This window comes from Phalaenopsis equestris, unplaced genomic scaffold, assembly GCF_001263595.1.
Source record: "Phalaenopsis equestris unplaced genomic scaffold, ASM126359v1 Scaffold000002, whole genome shotgun sequence".
Lineage (NCBI taxonomy): Eukaryota > Viridiplantae > Streptophyta > Magnoliopsida > Asparagales > Orchidaceae > Phalaenopsis > Phalaenopsis equestris.
In genome coordinates, this window is record NW_018164444.1 from 20,398,868 (window position 1) to 20,426,652 (window position 27,785).

Genomic DNA, 27,785 nt, shown 5'->3' on the forward strand with positions numbered 1-27,785 from the left:
TATATTTTATCTTTTCTTGCACATTAATATTCCACCACCAACTATTTTTATTTGTAAATACTTTTTCTTTTGATTCTCCAAACACATGTTTTGCTACTTGTTTAATAGTGTTTGTTACTTTATCTCACATCACATCTGCTTCTTCCTGAATATTCTAAATTTTGAAATCTTAAAGTTTACTCATAAAAATAATTTTGTGTCTTTCAAGTTTCTCCATCTAATTTTGCAATGATGAGTCTTAGTATTTTTTATTTTACAACTCTTAAAGATCCACTCTTATAAGTAATAAGATGTTCATCTCTTTTCTTGATTAAAGTATTAGTAATAACAAAATCATACGCTAATGCAAAATCTAAAGTAGCTCTACCTTCTTTATTAGTTACTCCAAAATTGTAGCCACCGTGAATATTTTTGAAATCTTCTACCACTCTACCAATATGTCTATTTAAATCTCCTCCCTCCAATAAAAATTCTTTCTTCAAGAGGTATCATTTGTATTAAGTCTTCTAAGTCATTCCAAAATTTATCTTTAGACCCTGTATCTAAACCCACTTGAGGAGCATAAACACTTATAATATTAAAAATCTTAGTATCAATGGTAATCTTAAGGGCTATAATTCTATCACCAACTCTTTTAATTTTTACAACATTATCTTTCAAACTCTTATCTATATATACACTAACATCATTTCTAGTCCGACTCTTACCAGAATACCAAAGTTTAATACCTAAATTATCAATCTCCTTAGTCTTTTCTCTAACTCAGTTTCTTGAATACATAAGATATTAATTTTTTTATGAATCATAATATCAACTAATTCCATTAATTTACCATTGAGAGTACCTATATTCCAAGATCCTATCCTAATATTAGTTTCATCAGTTTCATGGACTAACTTCTTTACTCGCATTCGCCCGTAATGTGGGAACCCTTGCTTATTTAACACTACACCCGGGTGTCGGTGTAACGGCCCTTGCACACTTTTCACTATATTCAAATTATATAGCGTGTCGCTTCCAAGGGACGCCCTAGCACTTACACAATGATCAAAAGGATTCATGTCATGGTTTTTTTCCGACAAGTTTTACGCTGGTTGTGGACTACCTAACACAACCCTCTACTTTTTGCATCCGGGCTTGGGATCAGCAACGGCAGTGTTATGCCAAGGAAAATAAATAAATAAACATTTTGTTGAAAGATATCTCAATAAGGATGAGGATGGACCATGAATCGCAGATGCTCTGCATGCTATGATTTACACGGTTTGGGCATGTTGTTTACCATCTACATGAGGTTCCCATCAGTTTATGGCTTTGTTTAAAGTTGTTAATTTTGGAATATTCATGTTGAGGCTTATGCCTCATTGGTTACTGCATACATAAGCCTTGCATAATGTGCGACCTATATCAAGGCGTGTCTCACTTTAGTTTTGTTGAGACGCATACGCAATTAATTCTAGAATATTTTTTTAAATATAAATATTGGTAAAATAATTCTATTAAACATTTATTATTCATGTAATATGCCATTGAGAATGTAATTGATGTTGTTACTTTCATCATAGTAATTTTTTGAAATTCTAATGAATATTATTCTTAATTATTATTGATTAAATAAGATGAAGTTGATCTAAATTTAAGATGAGGAGGAATTAGAGAACATTGATAAAAAAGTGATATTGAGGATGAGGTGAGGGAGAAAGTAAATCATTATGTTGATTATATAGAATCATCAAGTGATACGATTGATGTTAAATTTTGAATTTAGAAATTCTACTTGGAGTGGTTGTTATGTTTCTATTTTGATGCAGGAGAATAGGAGTAGGAAAGAGACTAATTGTATTGAATTTATTTTGAATTATTATTAATTATATCTTACTTTGATACTTGTATAGCCCTTCTTATATTGATTTAATGTTCGATAATTACTTTTACTTCTTATATTATGATTAATGTTCCATAATTACTTTTACTTTAAACAATCTATTACTTTTACTATATATGTTAATATGTTACATTTTAATGTAGTGATATGCTAGAATATTAATATATTACTTCTTGCTGCATATTTTGAACTTGGCACGACACTCATTGAATCATATCATTTTGTCCTGGTTTTAGAATCATAACATGAAGCAACAGTGGTTTTTCTGATATTTTGTCCTGGTTTTTGAATCATATCATGAAGCTGCTTGAAAAAAAATTACGTAAAGAAGCTTGTCTTATTGATTAATTCTGTGCTTCTGTGGATTTAAAAATATGTAGTTTAGACTCCAACTCTGTTATACCTACTTTATGTAATTGTAACTAACATTTTCAATGTTAATGAAGCACAAGAATTCATCTTTTTCGCTTTCAGTGATTCAATAAACAGCTTACTAAAATACAGCTGATAAAGTACAAGCAGATTGATGCTTTTGTTTTCTCTAACCGTTTGTGTAGGTTCTTAGAAAAGCTGACATGATTCGCAAAAATGCTGTGGAGAGCATATTGGCAGAACGTGATATATTAATCTCAGTTCGAAATCCTTTTGTGGTGGGATAATCTTGTGATTGGTTGATGTTTTGCCTTACTTTTCTTTTTTTTTTTTTATTTCTCTCTGAATTTGATGTTGATTGATTCCTTTAAAATCTAATAGGTGCGGTTTTTTTATTCTTTTACATCACGGGAGAATTTATATCTTGTGATGGAGTACTTGAATGGAGGAGACCTGTATTCGTTGCTAAGAAATTTAGGTTGCTTGGATGAGGAGGTTGCTCGGATATATATAGCAGAAGTTGTATGAACTCTGTTACTTTAGTTCTTTCTTCTTGGTTTGTGTATGTAGCCTTTTAACATTTTGATGCCTGCGCTTTCAAGGTTCTTGCTTTGGAATATTTACATTCATTAAGAGTGGTACATAGAGACCTGAAGCCAGATAATTTGCTTATTGCACATGATGGCCATATCAAGGTAATACTCATATTTTTATTGGTTTTGTAATTGTTATGTTTTTAACCCTTTGTCCTTCAAAAATTTCTCATGATATAAGAAAATTTACCGTCTATGCATATTTAGTTAAGATATTGTCTTGCTTGCCTCTTCCTTAACAAAAATTCACCATGCTTTTGACACATTGGGGAGATGCAATACAAGATAAGAACGAGTAGTCTATTATAGTAATCTTGATGATCATCTTTGTCAATGTCAATGATATAAGAATTATTAGGAGCATTGCTAAAGCCAATCTTTGTGTGAATGGATTTGATAGATTTCTGTTTGGAGAAAAAATGATTCGCTTTTGATCTATGAGTCATACAATGAATGAGAATGCAGGGCCGCACAGGTAAAAGGTATAGATACTTATTGTCGCCTCATTCAATTTGATGTGTGAAATCAAACTTTCCTATGAATAACAACAATATATTTGTGACAGCAGTTTTGTAAAGAAACTCAGTTTGAATCTATGTTCTACTTTTTCGATAAATGAGATAATCATTACTGGCAAACTTGTGCTAATATTGCAGCTCAAATCTCAAATATGTTACTTTATTGTTTACTATATTTCAAAATCTGTCTTTTGGGTACTTTTATTTTGAATCAAACATACATGTGTACATATTTCTATAAATCAAATATATTTTTGCAGTGCAAGGCTGCGTCATATATATTTTTCTGCTATTGACCCAGTAAATTTTATATTTATTTTTAAAAAAGAGTTCTCTAGGCTCAATTTCTTTGCTGGTAACATCTTCGTCCCTTTTTATTTAATAGTTCATCATTAGTTTATCAAATTATTAATTAGTTTTTTACAGTTATTTATACACTGAAGTAAATACATTTCTTTTTTGAATAATTTCTCATAGGTTTTCTATTTTTTATTTTTTCATGTTGGTATATCACCCTTATCTAGATTTCCTTTTTCTTTTTTCTCCTGGTAGAATGTGGGGCCAACTGAAAGCCACTCAACATCATTCTCCTGTCATTTTTTTCCTTTTTTCGAGATTGGTGGAGGTGATTGGCCAAACCACAAAAGGGAAAAAAAAAACGGGGGCCTCTAGTTTTTATCCTTTTTCCTTGAGAGAAAAGATAGGAAAGAAAATCTTGAGAAATTAGTCCATGCAACATTCTACTATGCATAATTCTTTTTCTTAAATTAATGAATAAAATGAAACTTATCCAAAATTTGATAAATAATGGTGAACCAATCTTTTCTTATGGCACACCTTGGGGCCTGGTAGTATATCTCCTTCAGAAAACAAGAAATTTGTGAGCCTTTACATTGTGCTCATGAACTTATTTATTTTACCCATCCACAGCTGACAGATTTTGGACTATCCAAGGTTGGTCTCATCAACAGTACGGATGATTTATCTGGACCAGTTGTTAGCGGGACATCACTGCTCGGAGATGATGAGGTCCAAATATCTCCATTTGAGCACTTGGATCAGCGGGAAAGACGAAAGAAACGTTCTGCTGTCGGTACACCTGATTATCTGGCTCCAGAGATTCTCTTGGGAACAGGGCATGGTTAGTATAAAAATTGATGTGTTGATGGTTGCTATTGGTTTTTTTCTTTTTGGTCTACTTGCTGCTCTTACTTCTTGAACTACATTTATGGTGGTTTGCAATTTGCAGGCGCTACAGCTGATTGGTGGTCTGTTGGTGTTATCCTCTTTGAGCTACTTGTTGGAATTCCACCATTCAATGCAGAGCATCCGCAGGTCCATCTCGTTTTACATGAACATTTTTCTATATATATATATATATATATATATTTTTTTTTTTTTTTTTTTTCCTTTTTTTTAAAATTTTTTTTTTTTTTTATTTTTTTATTTTTTTTTTTTTTTTTTTTTTTTTTTTTTTTTTTTTTGGGAAAAGCCCAAGGGCTAATTTATTAAAAACGGAAAAAGATCCAGAAAAGTTGTATGAGAGAGCTTAAAAGAAATCTCAACTCACACAATACAACACACACAAAACTCAAATAAAGCAAAGATACATAAAGATAGAAAACCAAAAAGCCACCAAATGGCGCAAAAATGTTAGAGACGTCTCACTTGAGTCCTCCCTCTGCCTCTAGTTCTTGGAATTAAGTCTGCTAACAAATTAGTAAGGTGATTGTTATTGCCCGAAGTAACCAAAGTATCAAAGTATCATTCATCAGATTCCTTCATCAGATTCCTGAGCTCAAGTAGTTCTCCATTCTTCTTCTTCCTCCTCGATGTGTAGACCTGTTATTCCTCTTCTGATGATTGACTCATTTGATCTATAGATTGTTCCAAAGTTGGTTGAACATGTGTAAGCTGTTGCACAACATGATCCCATTATCTTGAGTGATAGTTACAGCTTGCTCGATCTGATGATGCGGTAGTGAAACAGTAGAAGTATTGCAACCTGTAATAACGGTGATAATTTCTAGGGCAAGTGGGGTCTGAAGAATCTCTTTCTCACCCACGATAGGAGGTTCCAAAGACGGTTGAATTGTTGGAATATTGTCTGCGGGGACACTGACGTCTTCGGGGGCATTCTTTTGATGATCAATATTGTCAATAACTTGGAGTTGATCAGGAGGAGATGAAATCACTATCTCTGGCGGAGCACTGTGCTTTTTTGGTCTGAGGTGTGGATGTAGATGGTGGCATTGAGAACTGGAGTGGCTGAACATACGACAGTTTGAACAATATGAAGGAAAATGCTTAATCACTATCTTTTGCTAATACCCATGATGTTGTGTGTCTAACCAAATTTCCTCAAAAGCAGATGAAGTGATGTCTCTTTCAACATATATTCTGGCTTCTGATGGACGAGAAAAATTAAAAGTAGGAATGTCCGTTTTGAGTGGCTTACCATAAGCTGAGGCAATAGCGTACAAAACTTTTTGAGTAAAATAATGAAATTTCAGACCAGGGAGGCGAATCCAAATCGGAACGATCGGAGGCTCCGTCTGAGGGTCAAAATTTACAGACCATTTGAGAATCTTCATTGCTCTGTTATCAATCCAGATTATTCTTCTAGCAAATAAACGCGTGTAATCCTCTTCATTATTAATTTGTATGAGAATATGTCTTCCATCTAATAGTCCAATTTTCCACTCCCCAACCACTTCCATCTAATCATCTTCATTATTATATATATATATATCGCATAGGAGCACACAAGTTGTGCATGTGGGTAGTATGTGTCCTCCTGAGTGTGCTTTTGTCTTAAATCATAGATAAATTTTCTAATAATTTTTTCGGGCAGCTTCTCGGTTGCCAGCGGCTTTGAATTTTCTTAGCATACCAAGGATTTCTAGTTCTTTCTCAGTTGTATTTTTTAGTATCACATGTTATACATGATTAGAGCTAAGAGTTGACCTAAATCTACTTATGAAATCTAGGTCAATTATGGTGGTTGCAATTTTTTCAGTTTTTCACCTTTTTTGCTTGTCCTGCATTGCTGTTATTTTGGTAATTTAATACTGAATGAAACCAATCTTCTAGTTTAACCTTCATTTTAGAAGCGCAATAAGAGATACAATGGCTATGCATGCATTTTCACTTCATTTTTCACGTTGTTTATATATTTTTTAATATTGGAACTTTCAATTCATTTTTTTGGTAATATCAACAACACTATAGGCTAATGGTTCATTATTGTTCCGAGCATAATTTTGGTTTTTATCTTTGATATTGTAGATGATTTTTGACAATATTCTAAATCGTAAAATTCCTTGGCCCGGAGTGCCAGAAGAGATGAGCGCGGAAGCACAAGATCTTATTGATAGGTACGTAGCTGGCAACAATCTTTTGTACTCTTGGCATGCTCATTATTTCCTTACCTTCTGTAATTATAATATCATCCATGTCATTTAATGTTTTCTTTTAATTCATTGGTGCCTCTTTTTTTTATCTATGAATCATTAGAAGCCTGTGATGTAGTTAGGATCATTATGCCTATATCCAGGCTTTCAATCACACAGGTAGCAGCCGTAAAACATAAATATATTCGGATTGTAACATATGGTGTTGAATTGCCCTCTTTTATATATCATTCTCAAAAATATTTTGATGGCTAGTTCTGCATCAGCTTGAGCCTTTTTTAATCCTAGATTTAGATAATATTATTATGAACCAAATCTGAATTTTTAAATCATCATTAAAATTAAACTAATTTTTTCATTTATTCTACTATTTCATTTACATAAATTTATTGTTTTTGCCTAATTTGCTCAGGGTTACCATGCATGAGGTTTTCATTGTTTTTTACACTTCATGTATGTTGAATCTGAACACAATCATCAATGGATAAGAAGATATATAACGATATCTCATTTTACCTTTCAGACTTTGACTTCCAAATTACAACAAATAGTAGATGATACCAAAACCAAAGCAAATAGTGGTGCAGGGCTTATTCTATACCTACTCTACAGTGTCTTATGGAATTTCTTTTTTTATGGCGTGTACTTCCTATCTCTATCCAATATGCGAGCGTTGACAACTCCTATTTCTGCTAGAGTGCCGTGGAAAGTGTTGGCATAAAATAAAATAAGAATTAACTTCCAATTCTGCAAAGACAATAGAGAAAACTTCTAATAGAGCTTTGTGCGTGTAATATAAAGTTTCACAACACCACCAAAATCATATATATTCAATTCGCTTCTACTGAAAGTGTAATTCATGAATATTTTTTTATGATGAATTAGATATAGAAGATGAGATATAATTATGAGATGATCATAATTCTGATATTCATTAAAAATTAAATCATAGTTTGCATCCGAACCTAAAACATAATATTCACTAATCTATTTATCCATGTCAATTTGAACAACAGTCATTACTTAAATTTAAAATTAACTTTGAAAATGAGGTTATGTTTAAATCCAAACATTAGAGAACCTCAATCTATCCCTCACTTCAACCGAATCATACGTGCTAAAATTGTTAATTCATATGAATAATTTGGTAATACAATCTTTAAAGAATCATGCATTAAAATGACCGAAATTGAAGTTTTATAATTCTTTTTTGTTTTAGGTTTAATTATTTTTTGCAGATTTATAAATAAAACCATATAGGGCATGTTGAATGGCATTAACATTTAGATGTATTTATTATTTATAATTGTTTTCAAGAAACTTGAAATTTAAAAAACTTTTTATCTGGTTGAAGTTTAATAAACTTAAAATTTATTATCTTAATATCTTTAAAAATATGATCAATTGATTGTCCGTTAAAGTTTCCTTTAAGACAATTTTAAACTTATGTCATTACAGTTCTCAATCCTTTAATGAATTGTCTATGGTGAATAGCCATATCATAATGATTCTTAATCTCATGAATATTAAAAGGCGGTGTTTAATTATTAATTATGTTCATTTTATCAAAATTAACAAATAGCTCACCACTTGACACAACAAATCCTAAGAATATCACAAATACAACGAAACAACCCTTTTTTTTAAATGTAGGTAAAATTTATTAATTTGTAGCACGTCAAACATTTTTCCAAGGTGCATCAAACAATCCTTTTTAACTTGCCCTAGAAATTGGCCAATGAAAAGTTAGTTGAAGAGCATGATATATGTTTCTCATTAAAGCTGCAATAGTAAATAACTACATATATAAAGCATAGCCAACTATTCATATATTTTATTCTTAGTTTTATAAGCAGTTTTCACTCATCTTTTTATCATATGCTTAGTTGATGATAGCTACTTCTCATGTAAATTTTTGAAAATGTATATGCTCTAGTCAATCTAAGCTAACATCTAATCTAGTCGTATGAGTTTGATATTTAGTGGTGATAATTCATTAGGTGGATCATCTGATTATGTCCTCAAAATCCAGCAACACCTGACTTGCATCCTCTCTTAATTTTGTTTATTTTGAAACCCAGTAAATTGGTTTTTCTAAGTTTCCAAAATTTTATCATTTTTATGATTTGTTAATTGGCCTTTGATATCTCACTACAATTTTAGTTGACCTATTGGTATTATTTTAAGCTTTAATATTAAATCTTATGTAAGAATTCTCGGGATTAACTATTTTGTAATACAATTGTATGATTTAATGTAAAAAAACATGCTCACGACATCAAAATTTTTATTTCACAGATAATCTTTTAAAACAAAATTTTCTTTTATTAAAATTAAAAACACTTGAAGTCGCATAAATTATAATTTAATAATAACATAAATAGAAATTCAACACTACAATTTAAGATCAGCAAAAGCTACACGTCAATTAAAAGCACGCCACAGTTAGAAATATCAAGTTGTGCTAGTTTTGACCAAATCCAATCATGCATATAGACCAATAAAAAAATATAGAATAGAAATAGAGAATAGCAATCCAAGCTTCATAGCAGTTCGAGGAGATGGTATCTGTGCTATATGGTAGTCACTTCTTGCATCCAATACTCAATCACAAATGAAAAGAAAACATACTTAAAATAATTATTATTGATGAACTAGCTTTACATTTCTCATATTCCCATGAATTATAATTATAGAATACCAAAGCAAGTAATATGATGTGATTAAAAATCCCCTCAAGATATGAGTGAACCAACACCTGAAAAGGCTCAAATAAGCCATGTAAACCAACTGTAGTGTTTCTTATAAATTTTTGTTGAAATAGTTAAGCCATTGACCACAAATCAATTAACAACCGAGACGGAGGCTAGGAATTGCGAGTCATACGTGGATTTCATCACAATATTGTTGAGATGAAAAAACGCAAAAACGCAATATTTTATAGACCAAAATCAAAAGCACTTTCATCCAAGGCTCAGTAGCATCATAAGTGAGACGAATCAATAAAGGACTCTTGGGTGGATCAATTAGAGAACAAACCTAAAAATCGAACTAGGAAAAATACCATGGCTTATTCTCTAGAGGGAACACACAGGCATGGTCTTTGACACAACATGACATTTGATCAATAGATGTTAGAGGAGAAAATTTTCCATTAAAACAATTGAGAACACCTATCCGTATTCTTGAAGGAGAAGAGAACGCTAGTCATCATGGAACTTGAGTTTCGCATCCAACTTTTCACTCTCCAGAGACTCTAGCAAAGGACCAAATCCTCAATCTAAAAGGTAGGGAATGAGAATAAAACTGAAAGATGGGAGAATAAATGGACATAATCTAACATCTCAGAGTGTTATTCTTCTTTTGCTAGCCCAAAATGCTGAATGCTTGCTAGTACTAGTTAATTAGAGTTTTTATTTTGATACGGAAGGAGAAAACTCAAATCACAAGAACAATTTTTATTAATAAGGAAATAAGGTTACAACACACACAAACTGAAAATAACATCACCAACTCATAAAACGACACAACAAACACCTCGAGAGTGCATCCCAAGGGCCGTGGAGGTTACTAGGTGGATCCTGATGACTAGCGGGGGTGGCGGCAGGGAAGGCGAGGTGAGAAAACTGCAGGAACAATTAATGGGCTCTCTGTCCTGTGCAGATACAGCAAGAACTTGGGGGCAGAAACGGCAAGAACTGCAAAGTTTAATTGTTTTGTGGGGGTGGCAACAAGGATGGGTGGGTTGCAAGCAATATAGCAAAGGTGCAGGCAGTTTGGGACGGCGGGAAGGTGCTGGACAGCAAGGTAGACTGCTGGAAACAGGAACAAGGAAGATAAAATTATTGCCGGGGAGAGAGATACAACCGGAGCACCACTCTAACCATCGGATACAAGCCTTGAGAGGAAGAAGACTCCACTTAGGAAATCTAAAAATAAAACCAACAGAAGACTCCCAACTCTTAAGTACATCATCCTCTATTTATAATGAGGCTAAGATTTATTTTAGACAATACTTAAAATAAGAAAGAAGAATCAAATCAGGATTTCAGATTTATGTAAGGAAATAAAGAGAGGAAACTTCAAATTTAGGGAATGGTAAATAAAATAATCAAAATTTATATTTGAAAAGGACTTAACATAAGAAAGGTTTTAAAATAAGAGGGCAGAATAAAATATAATCAGATGATTTGATACGGTTTCTCAAGGGTAAAGCTTAAACAGCATGGGTTGTCTAGCTATTTAGTGTCTTTTTGTGAATGATTTGATACTGTTTCTCTCTTAAAACTATAAACTTTTTCACGTCTTTCGAAGTAATTGAAAAGAAAAAAAAAACACTAACTGATCACCTTGTCCATGCTGCCATCTTTGTAACAGTTTATTAACTGAGGATCCTCATCAACGACTTGGAGCAAAAGGCGCTTCTGAAGTAAGTTTAATCGGGATAATTCTCATCAGGTTCTTTGATTGCCTCGAGCTGATTGATTTTTCAATTGCACGCATGATTATTTTCAGGTCAAGCAACATGCCTTTTTTAAAAACATTAACTGGGATACACTTGCCAGACAGAAGGTGACCCCATGATTTTGAAAGGCATAGATCATGTTTTCTTGTTTAAGGTCATCTACATAGAAATTATCCTACGCTTTACCTTTGCAGGCTGCATTTGTTCCCTCTTCAGATAGTGCAACTGACACTAGTTATTTCACAAGCCGCTTATCATGGAATCCATCAGATGAACATGTTTATGAGGCCAACCACTTTGAGGATTCTTCTGACAATGGCAGCATAAGTGGTGCCAGTAGTTGCATAAGCAATCATCAAGATGAACTGGTAATGATGATATCTGGTCTTTGTATTTTCATTTTTTAAGTTAGTTATTCTATAAAAATCATTATTTTGATTTGACAAGACCGTTGATGGAGGAAAACCTTTAATGCTTACTAGTAAACTCTTGTAGCTAGAGTAGTAATTTTAGTTTTTCCCAAAAGTATTTTCCCTGTAGAGAGCAGGTTGACAAAATAAAAAAAACTAATTTAATTATGGCTGGCAGGGGGATTATGCTGGTGTTGAGGAGTTCGGTAATGAAGCGTCTGTGAATTATTCCTTCAGTAATTTCTCTTTCAAGGCAAGTTGGAAATAATTGCATTTTCCTTTCCTTTTTTTTTCAGAATTTCAGGTTTTTTAATAATGTTATTGACTTATTCCACCAAAATAAATTACTGTGCTGGTAATTGTGGCAAAGAAACTTAGCAGCAACGTTTTAAATTGTTTCAGTAAAATGACAGAAGGCTTTTTCCTTTTTCAATTAACTTAAATGTTTTAAGCAATGGCCTTATGTTTCATGGATCTGCAATTGCCCTAAGGTGGGAAGAAAATGATTGAAGATATTGGTTTTTTAGATTTTCATGATTTTCTAAAGTTTATTCCGGCGAGGTCTCTTCATTCATCCTCGAGAATCTTCCAAAAATTTTATCTGTTTAAAGTCTAGGATTTATAGTTTCTCCTTGATTATTTAGCATACCGGCAAAAGCTTTCTAGGACATAAAAGATTTAGGGAAATTTACATACCTGGCACAATTGTATGTATTTATATATCTCACACCTAAACTTTCATTTAAACTTGTATGTTTTGAGAGGGGAAAAATAATTATTCCTTTAATTTCATAGAAAATGATTACATGATAAATAGAGGGGGATGATTCCTATAGCAGCTATAAATCCCATGATAAAAGAAGGAAACATGAATTATGAAATACCAATAATCTAAACCAAATAATAGAAAATATTAATAATAGAAGATACTAAAAAAAACCTTCCTCCCTCTCCAATTCTCCACCCCCCCCCCCCCCCCCTCTCTCTCAATCCTCTCAAGTTGAAGCATAGAGATCTATAATGACTAACTTGCTTAAAAGCTGCTCAAAATTAGGCTTGAACTGTCATTTGGTGAAAATATATGATATTTGTTGAGCAATAGGGATAAATGACATGCAAATAGCTCCACAATTAGTCTTCTCTTTTTTGAATGTTTGTCAATCTCCACATGCTTTGTGTGATCATGGTTCGCTGGATTTTTTGCAATGCTTATGATTGCTTTATTTTTACAATATAAATTTGGCCATAGACCTCTATTCTATCTAAGCACTACTCCTTGACACCACATTTTTTCCTTACTATGCCATATAACTAGTACACATAGGTGCAATATCTAGAAGTTAATCTCATGTCAGTAACTGAGCCTGCCAAATCTACATCATTTTCTCTATTCTCTTTTGTGTGGTATTGTGACCTTTTAGATTTTAGAATTTTGTTGACTGCTTCAAGTTGTTTCGTATAGGGCGATGCATAAAATAACTTACCAAACTCACAACAAAGGCAATATCTGACCATGTATATGATACGTATGTCAACTTTCCCACCAATTTTTTATATCTATGTGTATTAATTGGATCACTTTCCTTCACATTTCAATTTCTAATTGGGATCAATTGGAGTGTTTGCAGGTCTACACCCATTCATCCTATTTTCCTCAAGAAGATCAAGAACATACTTCCGTTAGGAGATAGTAATTCCTTTCTTTGATCGAGCAACCTCTATACCAAAGAAATATTTCAGAGATCCTAGGTCCTTGGTTTTAAAAACATTAGTGAAGCCTTCAAGTTGTTCATTCATATGAATCATTTTTTGTGAGAATAATTTCATCCATATATACAATTAGTATGACTATCTTCCATTGTTTGAATGTCTGAAGAATATTGTATGATTTATCTGTCATTAAGTATTCCTCTGACCTTTGAATAAATAATATAAATTTATCAAATCATTCTCTTGCTGACTGCTTCAACCCATATAAGGATTTTTTTAGTTTACATACTTTTGTTTAACTTTTGACTAAATCCCGGAGGTGCGTCCTTATTCATTTCTTACTCTAAGGCTCCGAGACTTCATTGTGGAAAACATTCTTTATGTCCAAATGTTGTAGGGACCAGTCAAAATTAGTTGCAAATGACAGAAGAATACTTGTAGGGTTTAGTTTTGCGACTGAGATAAATGTCTCTAAATAATCAGAATGATAGGTTTGAGTAAATTTCTTGGCAATCAGTTGAGCCCTGTATCGTTCTAGAGATCCATCATAATTATATTTGATTGTAAACACACATTTTCACCTGATAATTCTCTTTTCTTTAGGTAGATCTAGATCAATTCTCACGTGTTATTTTTACAATAGATTTCTTCTCTTAAAAACAACATTTTCCACTTAGGGACTTTCAAAGCATCATGCAGAGTACTAGAAATTTCCATACACGACAATGATGAGGTAAAGGCTTGGAAAGTGGGTGAGAGATTTTCACATCACATATAATGGGACGATGGATGTTGTGCAAGACCTTTCCCCAATGGAAAGGCTAGACTCATTGGACTTGAGATTCGAACTAGGCTCCGATTTAGGACTAAAAACTCAGAATTCGTAGATGAAGTGGACCAAATTGGGTTAAAGGATTAGTGAGACATTGCTCGGCATGTTTGCAGATTTGGGCAATGCAAATGATTTGTAGACCCTTTCCTTTGAGTTGTCTTCGATCGCAAGTAGACAATATCAAACGGTACTATTGTCATAGTTTTTTTTCTTGTTTCTTTATAGTTTTGAATATCATGAGAAGACATTATTAAAATCTTAATATCTAAAAGGCCCGCCACACTCTCTCTTGATTTAATATCGCTTGGGTTTTTAGGTTGAACAATCAAATCTTTGAGATATACTAATTTAGGAGTCTTAACTTTGAAGAAAATTTGAAACTAGGTAGACAATCTTTGTTTTTTCCCTCCCTTGAAGATGATGTGAAAAAAATAATTCAAAAAAGGTGATATCCATAATAACAAACATTTTTTTTAGAATTGGGATCGAAGCATTTATATATACTCTTTTTGGTTAAAAGCATAACCGACTAACACACATCTTTTTGGCTCAAGGTTTAAGTTTACCTTGTGATAAATGTAAACGAAAGCAGTATACCCAAATATCTTTAAAGGTAGAAAGGTTATTTATGAATAATATAGCAATGAAAATGGCTTCACCCCAAAGATATTTAGGCACCAAATTTGTACATGGAAATGCTCGAGCTACCTCAAATATGTGTTTTTTTTTCAGCCACGTTGTATTGTTCACAAGAGCTTTGATGAACTATTTCTTTTTTCTTTTAAATTGTATTTATCATTGTGTTTATCAAAGGGTGTTTTATAGTTTAAAGTCTTATTAGGGGTTTTATTTATGAATAATATAACAATAAAAATTGCTTCACCCCAAAGATATTTAGGCACCAAATTTGTACATGAAAATGCTCGAGCTAACTCAAATAAGTGTTTTTTTTTTTCAGTCACGTTGTATTGCTCATAAGAGCTTTGATGAATTATTTCTTTTTTCAAAGAAAATTGACCCAAATATTTTTTAAATACTCTCGTCCATTATTATTTTATAATATTTAAATGATTTTTTGAAATTGTGTTTATCATGGTGTAGAATTTTTTTGAAAATTATCTGCACTTATAATTTTTTTCATTAAATAAACCTAACTTAACCTAGTGTGATCATTAATGAAAGTCACAAATCATTTTTTTTTTTTTTTTCAGAAAGTATAAGGATTTTATAAGGACCTCATGTATCATTATAAGTTAGGGTAAATGGTATAGTTGATTTGTATGTTTTTGGAGAAAATGATGTTTTATGATGTTTAGCAAACTAACAAACTTGACAATAAAACAGGAGGATTTTAATTCTGAAATAATTTGGATGATAAGTATTTTAGATACTTAAAACTAGGAGGACCTAATTTAAAATGATATAATATAATTTCATTATCTTTTAAAATATAAATAAAATTTAAATTGGCACTCAATATTGTCTATTCAAGTCAAATCCATTATCAAAATAATAAAGTCAATTTTTTCCTTAGCACTGTCAATCCTTCTCTCTGTGATCAATTCCTAAAACTCACAATGAGAAGAATAGAAGTTACTGTGACATTGATCAATAATAATTTTACTAATGGACAATAAGTTACATAGTGAATTATGATTATGGAGAACATCGCGAAGTGTGTTAACAAGGACAAGAGTTTGACAGAGGGAACCGTCAACAATTTTTACCTTTTATTTACCTGCATATGTTCTATAGGAGGAAAATAGTTTAGAACAACTGGTCATGTCATCTGTTGTGCTAAAATCAATTATTCGGGAGTAAGAAAATTTAAGAATAGCACCTAACAAATCAATGGATATAGAGTTACCCTCTTGTACTAATGAGTGAGATAGAATTAGGGATAATTTTGGAGATTGAAACCATTTGTGAAAGTGTTATAATTTCTCCTTGGTGAAAGGAACTGCATTTGAGTTAGCAGCTTGCTTCTGAATTTCTTCATCAGTGGCTTGATAAGCTTGACATTCATGCTTAATTTTGATTTCCAATTTACAGATTTATCGTGAAACTTCCGGCATGTCTCATTCTTGTGTCATAGTTTTTTGTAATTCTTGCACCATGATTTCGTACGCCCCTCTTTATCAACATCAACCCCTTTTGATAACATGGTTGAGTTCTTTTGTTTATTGCTACAAGATGATACAATGTTGTGCAATATAATTTTCCTTCATGACTCTTCATGTCTAACATCAGAATAAACTTATTGAATTGAGAATAGAGATTTCCTACCAATGATTCAATCTCATATTTCATCTAAACTCATATTAAGGTCGGCAAAGAACATGTAGACCTAGTTGTTTTTCTTTTATTTCTTGTGGCAGTCATAAAAGTTTGAATTCTCTAAAATATCATCATAATATTGATCAAGTTTTTTTATAATGTTACCAACTCATGGTAATACATAGTAACATTACAACCATTTTGTTTAGATTTTCAAAGTTGAGTTTTTAACTCAAAAATTTGTGAAGAATTTTCTAAGTCTGAATAGAGATCTCGAACGGTCTCCCATATATCTTGAGCATGGGAAGGAACAGTTGAAGTTTTCCTATGGTAGGTTCCATGGAGTTTATGATTTATGCCTATAGGTGTAAAGGAGTCGAACGAGCTCATGACTTACGTTAAAGTTATTTTTGTTCGTGTTTGGCTCGTTAAATTTATTTTTTTTCGTTTTCGGCTCATGTTCAAAATAACTCATGAATAATACATTCATATTCAACTTTATTAATAATTTATTTTTTCGAGTTAGCTCGTGTTCGACTCGATTCATAATTCATTTAAATTTAATAAATCAAAATTATATTATTAAATTATAAAAATTATTTTTTTAAAATATTTTCATTTATAATAAATTAGTGATTTGGCTTCTTTGTTCGATTAGGTATTTAACCACCATAAATGAAATACTCTTTTGGTTTTCCCGATGTGGGACTAACTTAGGCATGGCGGAGCAGGGCACACACAACATGTGAGAGAGGGAAGATTCTTAGGGGTTTTTACATACCACCAAATTTATATGTATTTGCATAACCTACATCTAAATGCCAAATGTATGCGGCGACAGCTAGACATTCATTTAAAATAAATACCACCCAATTATTATATATTTACATATCTAAAACCTAAATGAGGGACATTTATGTAACACCACCAAATTCTTATGTATTTATATGTATAACATCTAAATTTTATTTTTTTACATTTATACAAATCATATTTTTGATATTATAAAAAAATAAACTTATTTTAAATTTTAAATATTATTGATTTATTATTTAATTAATTCGAGTCAAACTAGTTGAACACAATAAAAAATTTTTGTTTGTGTCCGGCTCGTTTATAAATCGAGCTCAAATAATTTATTTTTGTTCAGTTCATTTGTAAATCTAGCTTATATAATTTGTTTGTGTTCTACTCGTTTGCTTAAAGAACGAATCAAACACAACTTTGTGAACGACAAGCTTTTTTGACAGCTCTAATCATGCCATCAGTAGAGAGTTTTTCAGACTAACATTTTTTCAGATTTGAAACGCTAGCAATAGGTTTTTGAAATTTCTGTGATTAAATGTTTTCTCCATGTCAATCGCCAATTTTATGTATTGAGGCCACTTGTGGTAATTGTGTCCATTAAGTTTTGTAATTATGAGGTAAACTGAGAAAAATATTCAAATGATATAACCATGAGAGTAGTTTTAGGGTGAGGGGGTTTTATAACTATTAAAATTGGTCGATGTGATAGAATATTTTTTTAACTTCTGTCATCATAGTTGATTTTCACATCCTCAAAATTTGAGAAGAGCAACATGTGTTGTGGCTACCTTGAGGGAAAAATAATACACTCTAGTTCGGATAATGGCTTGGCCTACGAATCAGGTGACGCGGGTCTCTTACCACTATGATACACTCGGTGCCTTCCCATTTGGCTCTAATCACAGTTATCATGAGGAATCTCTGAATGTCGTGATCTAGTCGTTGCCTTTCCAACTATCTCTAATCGCAACAGTATTACATGGGGTCTTTAAACTCTCGATCCAATCATTGCTTTCCTAGCTATAGCTCCAATCACGACTGTCTTGTAAGGGGTTGGTCACGAAGATGGTTGTATTGGGCGAACGTGAGAGGGGCAAGAGCAAAGCAACAGAAACCTCAGATGAACGGCTTTAATACCATGTAGGTTTTGGGAGGGAAAAAATAATTATTCCTCTTCAATTTCATAGAAAACGATTACGAGATAAATAAAGGGGATGACTCATACATTAGGAAAACAATAATATCGGTCATAACTCTGCATGATAAAAGAAGGAAACAAGAATTATGACGTACCAATAATTTAAATTCTGAAAATAGAAAATACTAATAATAGAAGATAATAAGAATAAAATCTTCCTAGAAGTCCAACAAAACCTATGCATGAAAAAGTGTATTTATCTTTTTGAAACTAGTAATAGTGTTTTTTTTTATGTGATATTAAAGGTTTTTAGTGCTATATGTCTCAATATGTAATTTCAGATATGAGATATGTAAATTAATAAGAATTGTGTGCTTTATATGTAAATGGCCCAAAAATTTATTAGGAGGCGGGTAAGTTAATTGGAAAAGAGGTACTGTGTGAAAGAAATGCTAGCAAATTTACTTTTGGCCTGATTGGTTTGTGATACAATTGATGTTTTTACTTGACCATGGCATCCATTTTTGAACTATTTCCCCATTGAAAGCCATGGCGAGAATGTGATGTTAGCTTGTTCCAAATGGCATTGGCGGATTTGTTTTGCATATCGAAAGTTTTTTTGCCAGCCAAACACCCCCATTACGTCATGTGGATTGGATTGTTTAATTTTTTTATCGACTATACTTTTGTCCATAAAAATATTTTGACTTGCCAATTTAATCCTTATAGTTTTTAAAAAATAATTTTGGTCCCACAAGTCATATTACATTCATAATTTTAGCACTTTTTATTGTATTCTCTCAGCAAATTACCAAACATGTATTTAGAAAAATCATAGGAATTTCGTTAGGATATGCTGCGCTGACCTATATATACCTTCAATTAGCTTAATCATATCTATCCATGCCAACATATTTTGTTCTCCAATAGGTTCCTGTTTTTTTCTCCTCAATTGCATTACCAATCTTACCTCCTGAAGCTTCTCTCTCTATTCTCAATTCATGTTAACTTTTATGCGGTCCACACAAAGCCAAGAAGTTTGACACACCTATACTAAATTCATGGGAATTATTTTGAACCTGCCTAATCGAAGAAGAGGCCAGGGGGGGCAAGTTCTTTTGATTTTGATTCTTAATCTTGAAAATTTCTATTTTTCTTCCACTGTTGATAACTACCAAGAACTTATTGAAAATACTCGATGATACCAGAGTTAGCCCAAACCATGACTAAATGCTAATATGTACTGCGGAATTCAAAAGTTATAATGAAGACTCTTCAACATAAAACAACACAAACAGAGAAACGGTAAATAACAATGAGGACTCTGTAAAATAAGAAAGGAAAATATCACAACACACAAAAACAACCCTCTCTAGGTACGAGCGGCAGATCTGGAAGGGTAGGAAGCATTGCAACGGATTGGGCAACCGCTGGAAGATGATGGCGGGCGATTGGATAATGGAAGGTGTTTGCGGTGGACTGGACAGTGGTTGGAGTAGTTGTAGTAGGCTGGAAGGGAGCAGCGGGGTTTTGCGGCAACTTGGGAAGAGCTGGCGGGGTTGGCGACAGTTGTATGGTTGCTGGAGCTGGCAGTTGCAGAATTGGTGTTGGAGATGTCGGGTGGCAACAGGAAGAATGCGAGGACGGGCGGCAGCGGGTGATGCGGTTGGAGGATGGGCGGCAGCAGGGAAGTGGTATTACAGAAGGATAAATATCTTCAAGGGGTCGAGCTGCAACCCGAACACCACCCAAGCCCTTGGAAACGGTCACCACCTTGGACGAGTTACAGCCGAGCAACTTTCCGCCATCGGATACAGCCCTCGGAAGGGAGAAGCATCTCAAAGGCAGCAAGCTGAAATCTGGAATCATCAAAAACTAACCCTAAAGCACTCAAACAACACAGAGAATAGTTGCTAGTAGTTAGGAAAGGAATGAGTAAGAACAGGAAAGAAATAGAAATAATTAAGTTCATATAATAGGAAAAGACTAGGATAGGAAAGGAAGGTGGCAAGGAATGTGATAAATAGGACAAAGAATCAAATAGGAATAAAATGGTCCGCTGAATTGTAGCTGTCACGGTATCACGACCCCAGCTCGCACGTCAGTCAAAATCGGAAGCTTTGTTTGCAGTTGTACAATTAACCTTGACATTGAAGGCTCGCCCTCTAGGATTTGGAGAACTGAAGCCCATCACTTTTAGCTCGCACAGATTCACTTTGTTCTCACTTTATTTCTTAAGTAACTTGACTGGATGAAAAAGCCTAGCATCGCCACCATCAACCAGGGCAACATCAAGGGCACTTATGGGTAGGGTTGCAGACGAATCGAGCTTGAGCTCGGCTAGTGTTCGGCTCATTCCAATTTGGCTCATATTCGAAATGGCTCGTGAACAATGTGTTTGTGTTCGTCTCGAAATAGGCTCGATAAAATATAAAATGTTGTGAAATCGTGCCAATAATACCGCGAACGACGAAATAACACCGATAACACAACAATAACACCCGCAATAACACCTGAGTAACACCCAAATAACGCGGGTGTTACACAGGTGTTATTGCGGGTGTTATTCGGGTGTTATTGCTTTGTTATCGAATGTTGTTCTGCGGTGTTATTAGTGTTATTAGGGTGTTATTCTGGTAGTATAGAATAATATCGCTGAATAACACCGATAATACTGTGGAATAAAACTGATAATACTGTGGAATAACACCAATAATAAGAGAATAATACCTCGGAATAAGTCGGGTATTGTTCTTGTACTATTGGTGTTATTTCGCGGTGTTATCGGTGTTATTTCACAGTGTTATTGGTGTTATTAGGTGTGTGATATGTAAATACATAAGAATTGTGTGTTGCATTTGTACATTCCCCTCAAAATATTGTCTAAACCTATTTACTAGTTTTCTTATCAAGTTCAGGTTGTAATTTATATATTTTTATGTTGTTGATTCAAATGTATATGGTTGTTAGTATTATTTATATCATTTGGCGACATACAAATAATTATTGAAATATTTATAATTTATTTATCTAATTATTTGTTTGATTTTGTTATAGTACTTTTACTTCAAACTAACATACATATGCATATGATATAAGAAAATAGATACTTGAATACAAAAGAAATTTTCAAATAAGTAAATAAATTATCATTAAATATATATTTTATCAAGATCTTAATCATCCACTTATTATACAGTAAATTATCATCATTAAATATACATTTATCTTCTTACATTTATTGAGTGTACAAATTTGCTTATAGCTCTAATTTACTTATTTTATGTTTTATATCTTGAGCTGTAAATAAACAGAGTAGAGCTAAAACTCGTATAAACAAAGGTTTATAAAGTTGTATGAATGTATTATTTAACATGCATCTTTTCACTGTTATGAACAATCATTAGAAATTTTCTAACTAGAAAAACTTATAAAAATAGTGTACGAACATAAATATAAATTTTTTGCTTTATATAATATACATAATATTTTATACTCAATATTTTGCGAAATAACACCAATGGCACCAATAACACTACGGATTACGGATGGCGGAATAATACCGATAACACAGCGGGTGTTACTCAGTCTTATTCCGCAGTATTATTAGTGTTATCCTTGTTATTCTGTGGTGTTACACTGTTGAATAATACCAATAATACCTCAGACTGAGGAATAACACTGATAACATAGCGAGTGTTACTCAGGTGCTATTTCGCGGTGTAATTGGTGTTGAACACCGTGAAATTTTGAGTATATTTTATTTTTATTTTTTATTAATTTATTTATTTCTTTTCGAGTCAGTTCGAACTGAACACGAGCGAACAAATATTTATTCATGTTGAGCTCGTTTATATTTCAAGCTTAAAAATTTATTCGTGTTCAGCTCGTTAAGCTTAACGAATGAGCCGAATACGAGCTTCTTAACGAGCCGAGCACGAGCTGTTCGCGAACAACGAACCATTTTGACAGCCTTATTTATGGACAACATCTGATCTATGATGTTAAAGAGGGATAGATCATTGAATAAAATCATAACATCAAACATCTTCAACTCCGCTGCTCTAAAACTAATTAGTTTGTATGGGGATTCCAATCAAAATTATTTTGATTAGCATACGACTCGTAGGAATGGAGCTCATGTTGTGAATATGAATGGGTCTGATTTAATAGAAGGCTGCGACAGTATTTCGTTTTTACAAGACTAGCGCTGTTCTTCAAATTGACAACATTTTCTTGTAAATTTTTAACATGGGCTAAGTTAATTTTAGGAATTTTCAAGGGACCTAAACTCCTATATGAAATTTCGTACTAAATTTTATATCATTGTGACCTCTACAAGTGAGATTCATGTGCTGTTAATAGTTTTGAATTTCTCTCGTGAAATAAATATTTTATTTTAAAAATGGCGAAGTTTCTCCACCTTAAATTTGATTCTTATTCCGTTGTCAAAATTATTATGTTTGATTTGTGAGTTGTCAATGGCGTTGGATTGTTCTTGGGAGGATGAACAGAAAAATACCAAGATTGCGCCAAATCTTCATTGTTTCCTGGTGATGGTAAAATACAGTTTTCGCTTCAAGTTTTATTTTGTATGATCCGAACTTGATATTTCAATGTTTAACTCCATTGTGCTATTCTCACCATGAGTTTGAGATTATATTTCTCGTTTGTTGATCATAGACTTCGCCAACAGTAGTCTTCATTGAATTTTGCTTCTATGTCTAGCCTTATAGTGGCCCTAGTGAATCATTTTTGTTAGCCTAAAGACGGGATTTTCTAGCTATCTTTCTCAATCAGTTGAGGGATTGATCTGATTTGTTTTCTTATAAGAATAAAGAATATTTCAGTATAATTCTGAATAAAAGTCTTATTGCCTCAATTAAAATATGCAAGTTTAGGATTGGGGGTTATGTTTTGAACAGAAAGCCCTAGTATGGTTTCAATGGAGGGAGGCTAGATTCTCGATTCGCTTGTGAGAAGCATTTAAGGATTGCTTGTTGGAACGTTTCTTAGCCATTTGGGAAGAAGACCTGCACGAGCAATTTTGTGCATTCACTCAATAAGGGATTGTTATGGGGTATAGTGATAGATTCAAACTCTTGTCGGGACGGCTTAGGGGAATTTTTTAAGCAATATTTGAGGGGAACTTCACAAAGGGTCTAAAACCCAACATACGTGCAACACTTCAGTCGTTGAGACCTTTAGATTTAGGAGAAACTATGGAATCAACGCAATTTGTTGAAGATTATAATGCAATAGAACTGGCTAATAAGAACAACACAGGTGGAGCACTATACCAAACTATCACTATCATGACGATACCAAAAGTTCTAATAGTTGAAGTTCAGCGGGAAGCTTCATGGGACAAGAACCATGGGTCGCAATTGGGAATGACACTCGTCACATATACGGATACAGGATAAGCAAGTCAAGGGATTATGTTTTCGGTGTGATGAGAAGTTTTTTCTAGTACACCGTTGCAGCGATCAAACATTACAGTTTCTCGCAGTATGTGATGAGGCTGAGGACGAAGAAACAGAGACAACTATTGTGGAGGAACAAATTCACTTTTTTCCACCTTGAGAATAATGTGCCTTTTGGGAGGGGGGTTATTGTTACGTTGGCGCCTAACCTAAGGGCAATTTAGTCTTTTGTGTGCCTATGGGCGATTTAATCTTTTGTCATTTGTTATTGTTTTGTATAAATAGGGCTAATATGCTTAGGGTTAGGGTTATGCTTGTGATTGGGTCTTGAGTCTTTATATTAGGGTTTGGGAAAGATTCCTACCTCTCGAATTGTAGGTGTTTATCTCTATATATTCGTGTTGTATTGCTTTGATTTGGTGTTTTTGAAATAAAATATGTTTGGCCTAATTTCTCTGTGAAATCTATTCCGAATCTTAGCACATGATTCACATTATTGCCCGGCTTCAACATGACGACACCCTCCATTTCTTGCCTACATCATCGGCTTTCAATGCCGTCTAATAACACCTCTACAAGTCGAGATTTTTTCCATTGTATTCTCTTGCGTTCTCCAGTGAAATGAAATGGGTGAACCTTTGAAATTTTAAAGTAGACTAGTATATCTGTTTCAATCTGCTAGACCGAAGGCTTTTCTTTATTCAAATTTTTAATGTAAAAAATTTGTCGTTTTCTTTGTGTGCATGTTTCTCCTTTTATATGTTTATGTGAAACTTCGTGCCTGGCTTGTGAGACCTACACACTGGCTTGTGAGTTGCGTTTAGTCCCAATTTGTCTTACTGGCTTGCGAGCAAACTCATTATGAAGTTGTAAAGAACTGTGATAGCTTGATTGCAATGTTTAAAAAAGAACTAAGAGTTCTATATTCTCTTTCTCACTCTCTTAACTCCTCATCCTTTCTCCATCTATACATTTGAGATCATCACTGAATTTCTCTAGAACAGGAGTAAAAACTTCAAAAAGGTTGGTGTGGGAGCTCAAGTAAGTGACAACGGCGAGTATCTTATTGTTTCCTATCGAAGACTAAATGCCATTGGAGAAACCCTCTTTGGTGGCAGTTGTACACAATTTTTGTGGGACAATTGTTTTTTGGAATTAGTTTCATCTAAATAATCAATCATTAATCAATTCATTAACATTCATAATTAATTTTAATCACTAATTTGAACTTCAACAAAGTAATTAATCGTTAATTAGTTAATTATCAAGCTTATCATAATTAAATTTTGATTCGAGTAAGTAATATATTATTTTACCATTTATTAGTTCTCAATTAAATCAATATAAATTAAACTAAATTAAAAAAAATTGAAAATAACCTCAATTCAATAATATATTTATATTAATTTACCATTTATTAGTATTCAATTAAATCAATATAAATTAAATTAAATTAAAAAAAATTGAAAATAACCTCAATTCAATAATATATTTATAATGATTCTTTAGTAAATTATAAAATTTTTAATCTTTTCCTTCAAAAAATGTGCTGCCTTGTTATATCTTCCTCACAAACATCTTACAGCTTATAAAATTCAGATTTCTCCTCAACCCACAAATCCCATCATTTTCTTCCTCCACAAACACCCTACTGTGAACGTAGATATTTCTTCCTCCTGGTGAAATCTCAAGTACAGCAACACAGAACTTCAAAAAAAAATGCTGAAACTGTTGTGGTGCCACCGAATCCAAGTAGAAAAAAAAAAAGAGAAGAAAGATGGTGAGGTAATGATGAATAGAAGATAGACGGAAAGTTGAAAGATTCAATACCAAATTTATGATAAGCTCAGAGTTGAGAAAAAAGAACAAGAACTTAGAAGTGCAGCCGCATTTGAAAGAAGAAATTTATAAAACTTTCTTAAGCGCGTGCAATCCTTTTCAAATTCAGAACTAAGAGAATATTACGATCTCCAAATTTGTAGGTGAAGCAAGAAGTGAGACGTCACAATGGACGCTTGTAGGCTAAGTAAACCTAGGCATTCTTTTCCTTAACTTTCCCTTTATGCAGTTCTTTCTGCTAAATCTCCTAAACTCTCAAGTTTGATAAATCCATGATTAATCACAAAAACAGAGCTGAAACGGGATATGTAACTCCCAAGTATTTAGCTAGTCCATAAATACCATTTGATAAGATAATAAGTCCAGTTTGCATCCGCTAACAAACAGCTCCTTAATCCTGCTTCATCATAGAAGGCGGACAAGTCCCTTAACAAAAGTGACTTAATATAAATTACTTTTTTCTTGCAAATGATCAGTTCTAACACTAGTTAGGAAGTAATGCAAAGCTCTAATACCACTTGTGAGGAAGCAAACCAAAGGGTCATAAAGTTTGGCGACACACCAGCAGTCTATTCTTCAACCCAACTTATGTTTATGGGTGAGGTCAACCCTTCATAAGTTAAAATTTTCAGTTTTTTCATACCTCTTAATTCATATGTATTTACATATCTAACACCTAAAATTTGCTTTTTACGTTTGTTCTGCCAAAATATTTCATATCTAATAAAAATACCACCATTTTAACTTTAAAAAAAAAATGTAAATTTCTATTTTTTTAAAATATTTTTAAAACTTACATGTTTTCTACGTGTGTTTTCTTCTATTCATTCATTTTGTTTCAGGTGAAATTTTGTTCATAATTAACGTGTTTTTTGTCCCCCCTCTTTTGCATATTCGTGGACTGACTGCATTTCATCTCCAGAATCTCTCCCAGCTCGCATCCATCAATTACGATTTGCTGAGCAAAGGCTTGAAGGATGGACAATCAAGACCTGATTCTTAATCTCGCTCCCTTTCAGGTTCCCATTTTATACGAGCGGAACACTGAAAGATGTACAGGTTCTACAATCCATCTTCCTATGAATATATTTACTTTTTCTTCTATTTATTTGATTTCTTATTTTTCTTATTATGCTGAAATAGGATCTGAAACCTACGAATTTGGAGATAAGCCGCTTCGCTTGCTTATGGAGAAAATCTTTTTCGCAGAAATCGTCGGCTTAGGTTTGGTTTTGCCTCCCAATCCACCATGAGTGATGGTTTTTTTCTGTTTTTTTTTTTTTTTTTTTTTTTTTTTTTAGTGTTTTTCTGGGTATTTTGGAGGAATGGAGCAATGTGTTCGTAAGAATGTGGATGAATTATATTTATCAATGAGGCCCCTTTTATCTAATCGTCTTCTTCCATCTTGTTTTCTGTTTTTCAAGCAATAGGGGGCATTTATATACATACCACACAATTCTTATGTATTCATATTACTTTAATGAAATCGCACATCGCTCAAATCCTTAATATCATATTAAAAATATCACTTTTATTTATTTCTTAAAAGTGAAATATACATTTTTATGCATAGATGTATTATGACAGTGTTATAAACGTAAATATAAAAATTTAGATGTTTGATATGTGAATACCTAAGTATTTTGTGGTATGTGTGTAAATTTCCATATGTATTAATGCTTCTCTTACCATCACAAAATATGCGGTTTTGTTTTATAAAATCATTTTTTTTTTTTGCTGGAATTTTGGAAATATTTGTCGAATTTGAGAACAATGTTGATATTTATAGTTATATCTAATCAAACGATAAACTTAATAAAATCTCTCTTGTTTCAAGAATGAGTTGATTGCTTGGAAATAGTTGGAACTCATCGGTACTGAATGAAATAAGTTCAGTTCTTTTCCTTGATTGTTTGTTACACACCGGTAGGGCTGTCAAAAAAGTTCGTTGTTCGCGACTCGTGTGCGGCTCCTTTGTTAAGTAAACGAGCCGAACACGAATAATTTTTTAAAACTCGAATTATAAGCGAGCCGAACACGAAAAGCTCCTTGTTCGCTCGTGTTCAGCTCGTTTTAGCTTGAAATAAAAAAATTATATAA

General features: G+C 32.9%; 1 protein-coding gene across 2 annotated transcripts in view; it reads left to right on the forward strand.

Moving 5' to 3' along the window:
- Nucleotides 1-27,075, forward strand: part of LOC110021803 (probable serine/threonine protein kinase IREH1) — a 60,265-nt gene extending 33,190 nt beyond the window's left edge. The window contains exons 8-19 of one of the 2 annotated variants that reach the window (XM_020720460.1): nucleotides 2,443-2,535; nucleotides 2,639-2,779; nucleotides 2,860-2,952; nucleotides 4,299-4,509; nucleotides 4,618-4,703; nucleotides 6,657-6,745; nucleotides 11,159-11,210; nucleotides 11,297-11,353; nucleotides 11,441-11,614; nucleotides 11,835-11,909; nucleotides 26,608-26,744; nucleotides 26,829-27,075. In XM_020720460.1, the coding sequence (XP_020576119.1) occupies nucleotides 2,443-2,535; nucleotides 2,639-2,779; nucleotides 2,860-2,952; nucleotides 4,299-4,509; nucleotides 4,618-4,703; nucleotides 6,657-6,745; nucleotides 11,159-11,210; nucleotides 11,297-11,353; nucleotides 11,441-11,614; nucleotides 11,835-11,909; nucleotides 26,608-26,688 (1,152 nt within the window). In that variant the 3' untranslated portion in view covers nucleotides 26,689-26,744; nucleotides 26,829-27,075. The remainder of the gene's footprint in view (nucleotides 1-2,442; nucleotides 2,536-2,638; nucleotides 2,780-2,859; nucleotides 2,953-4,298; nucleotides 4,510-4,617; nucleotides 4,704-6,656; nucleotides 6,746-11,158; nucleotides 11,211-11,296; nucleotides 11,354-11,440; nucleotides 11,615-11,834; nucleotides 11,910-26,607; nucleotides 26,745-26,828) is intronic. The other variant, XM_020720467.1, reaches the window with a different exon arrangement.
- Nucleotides 27,076-27,785: the final 710 nt, after the last annotated feature.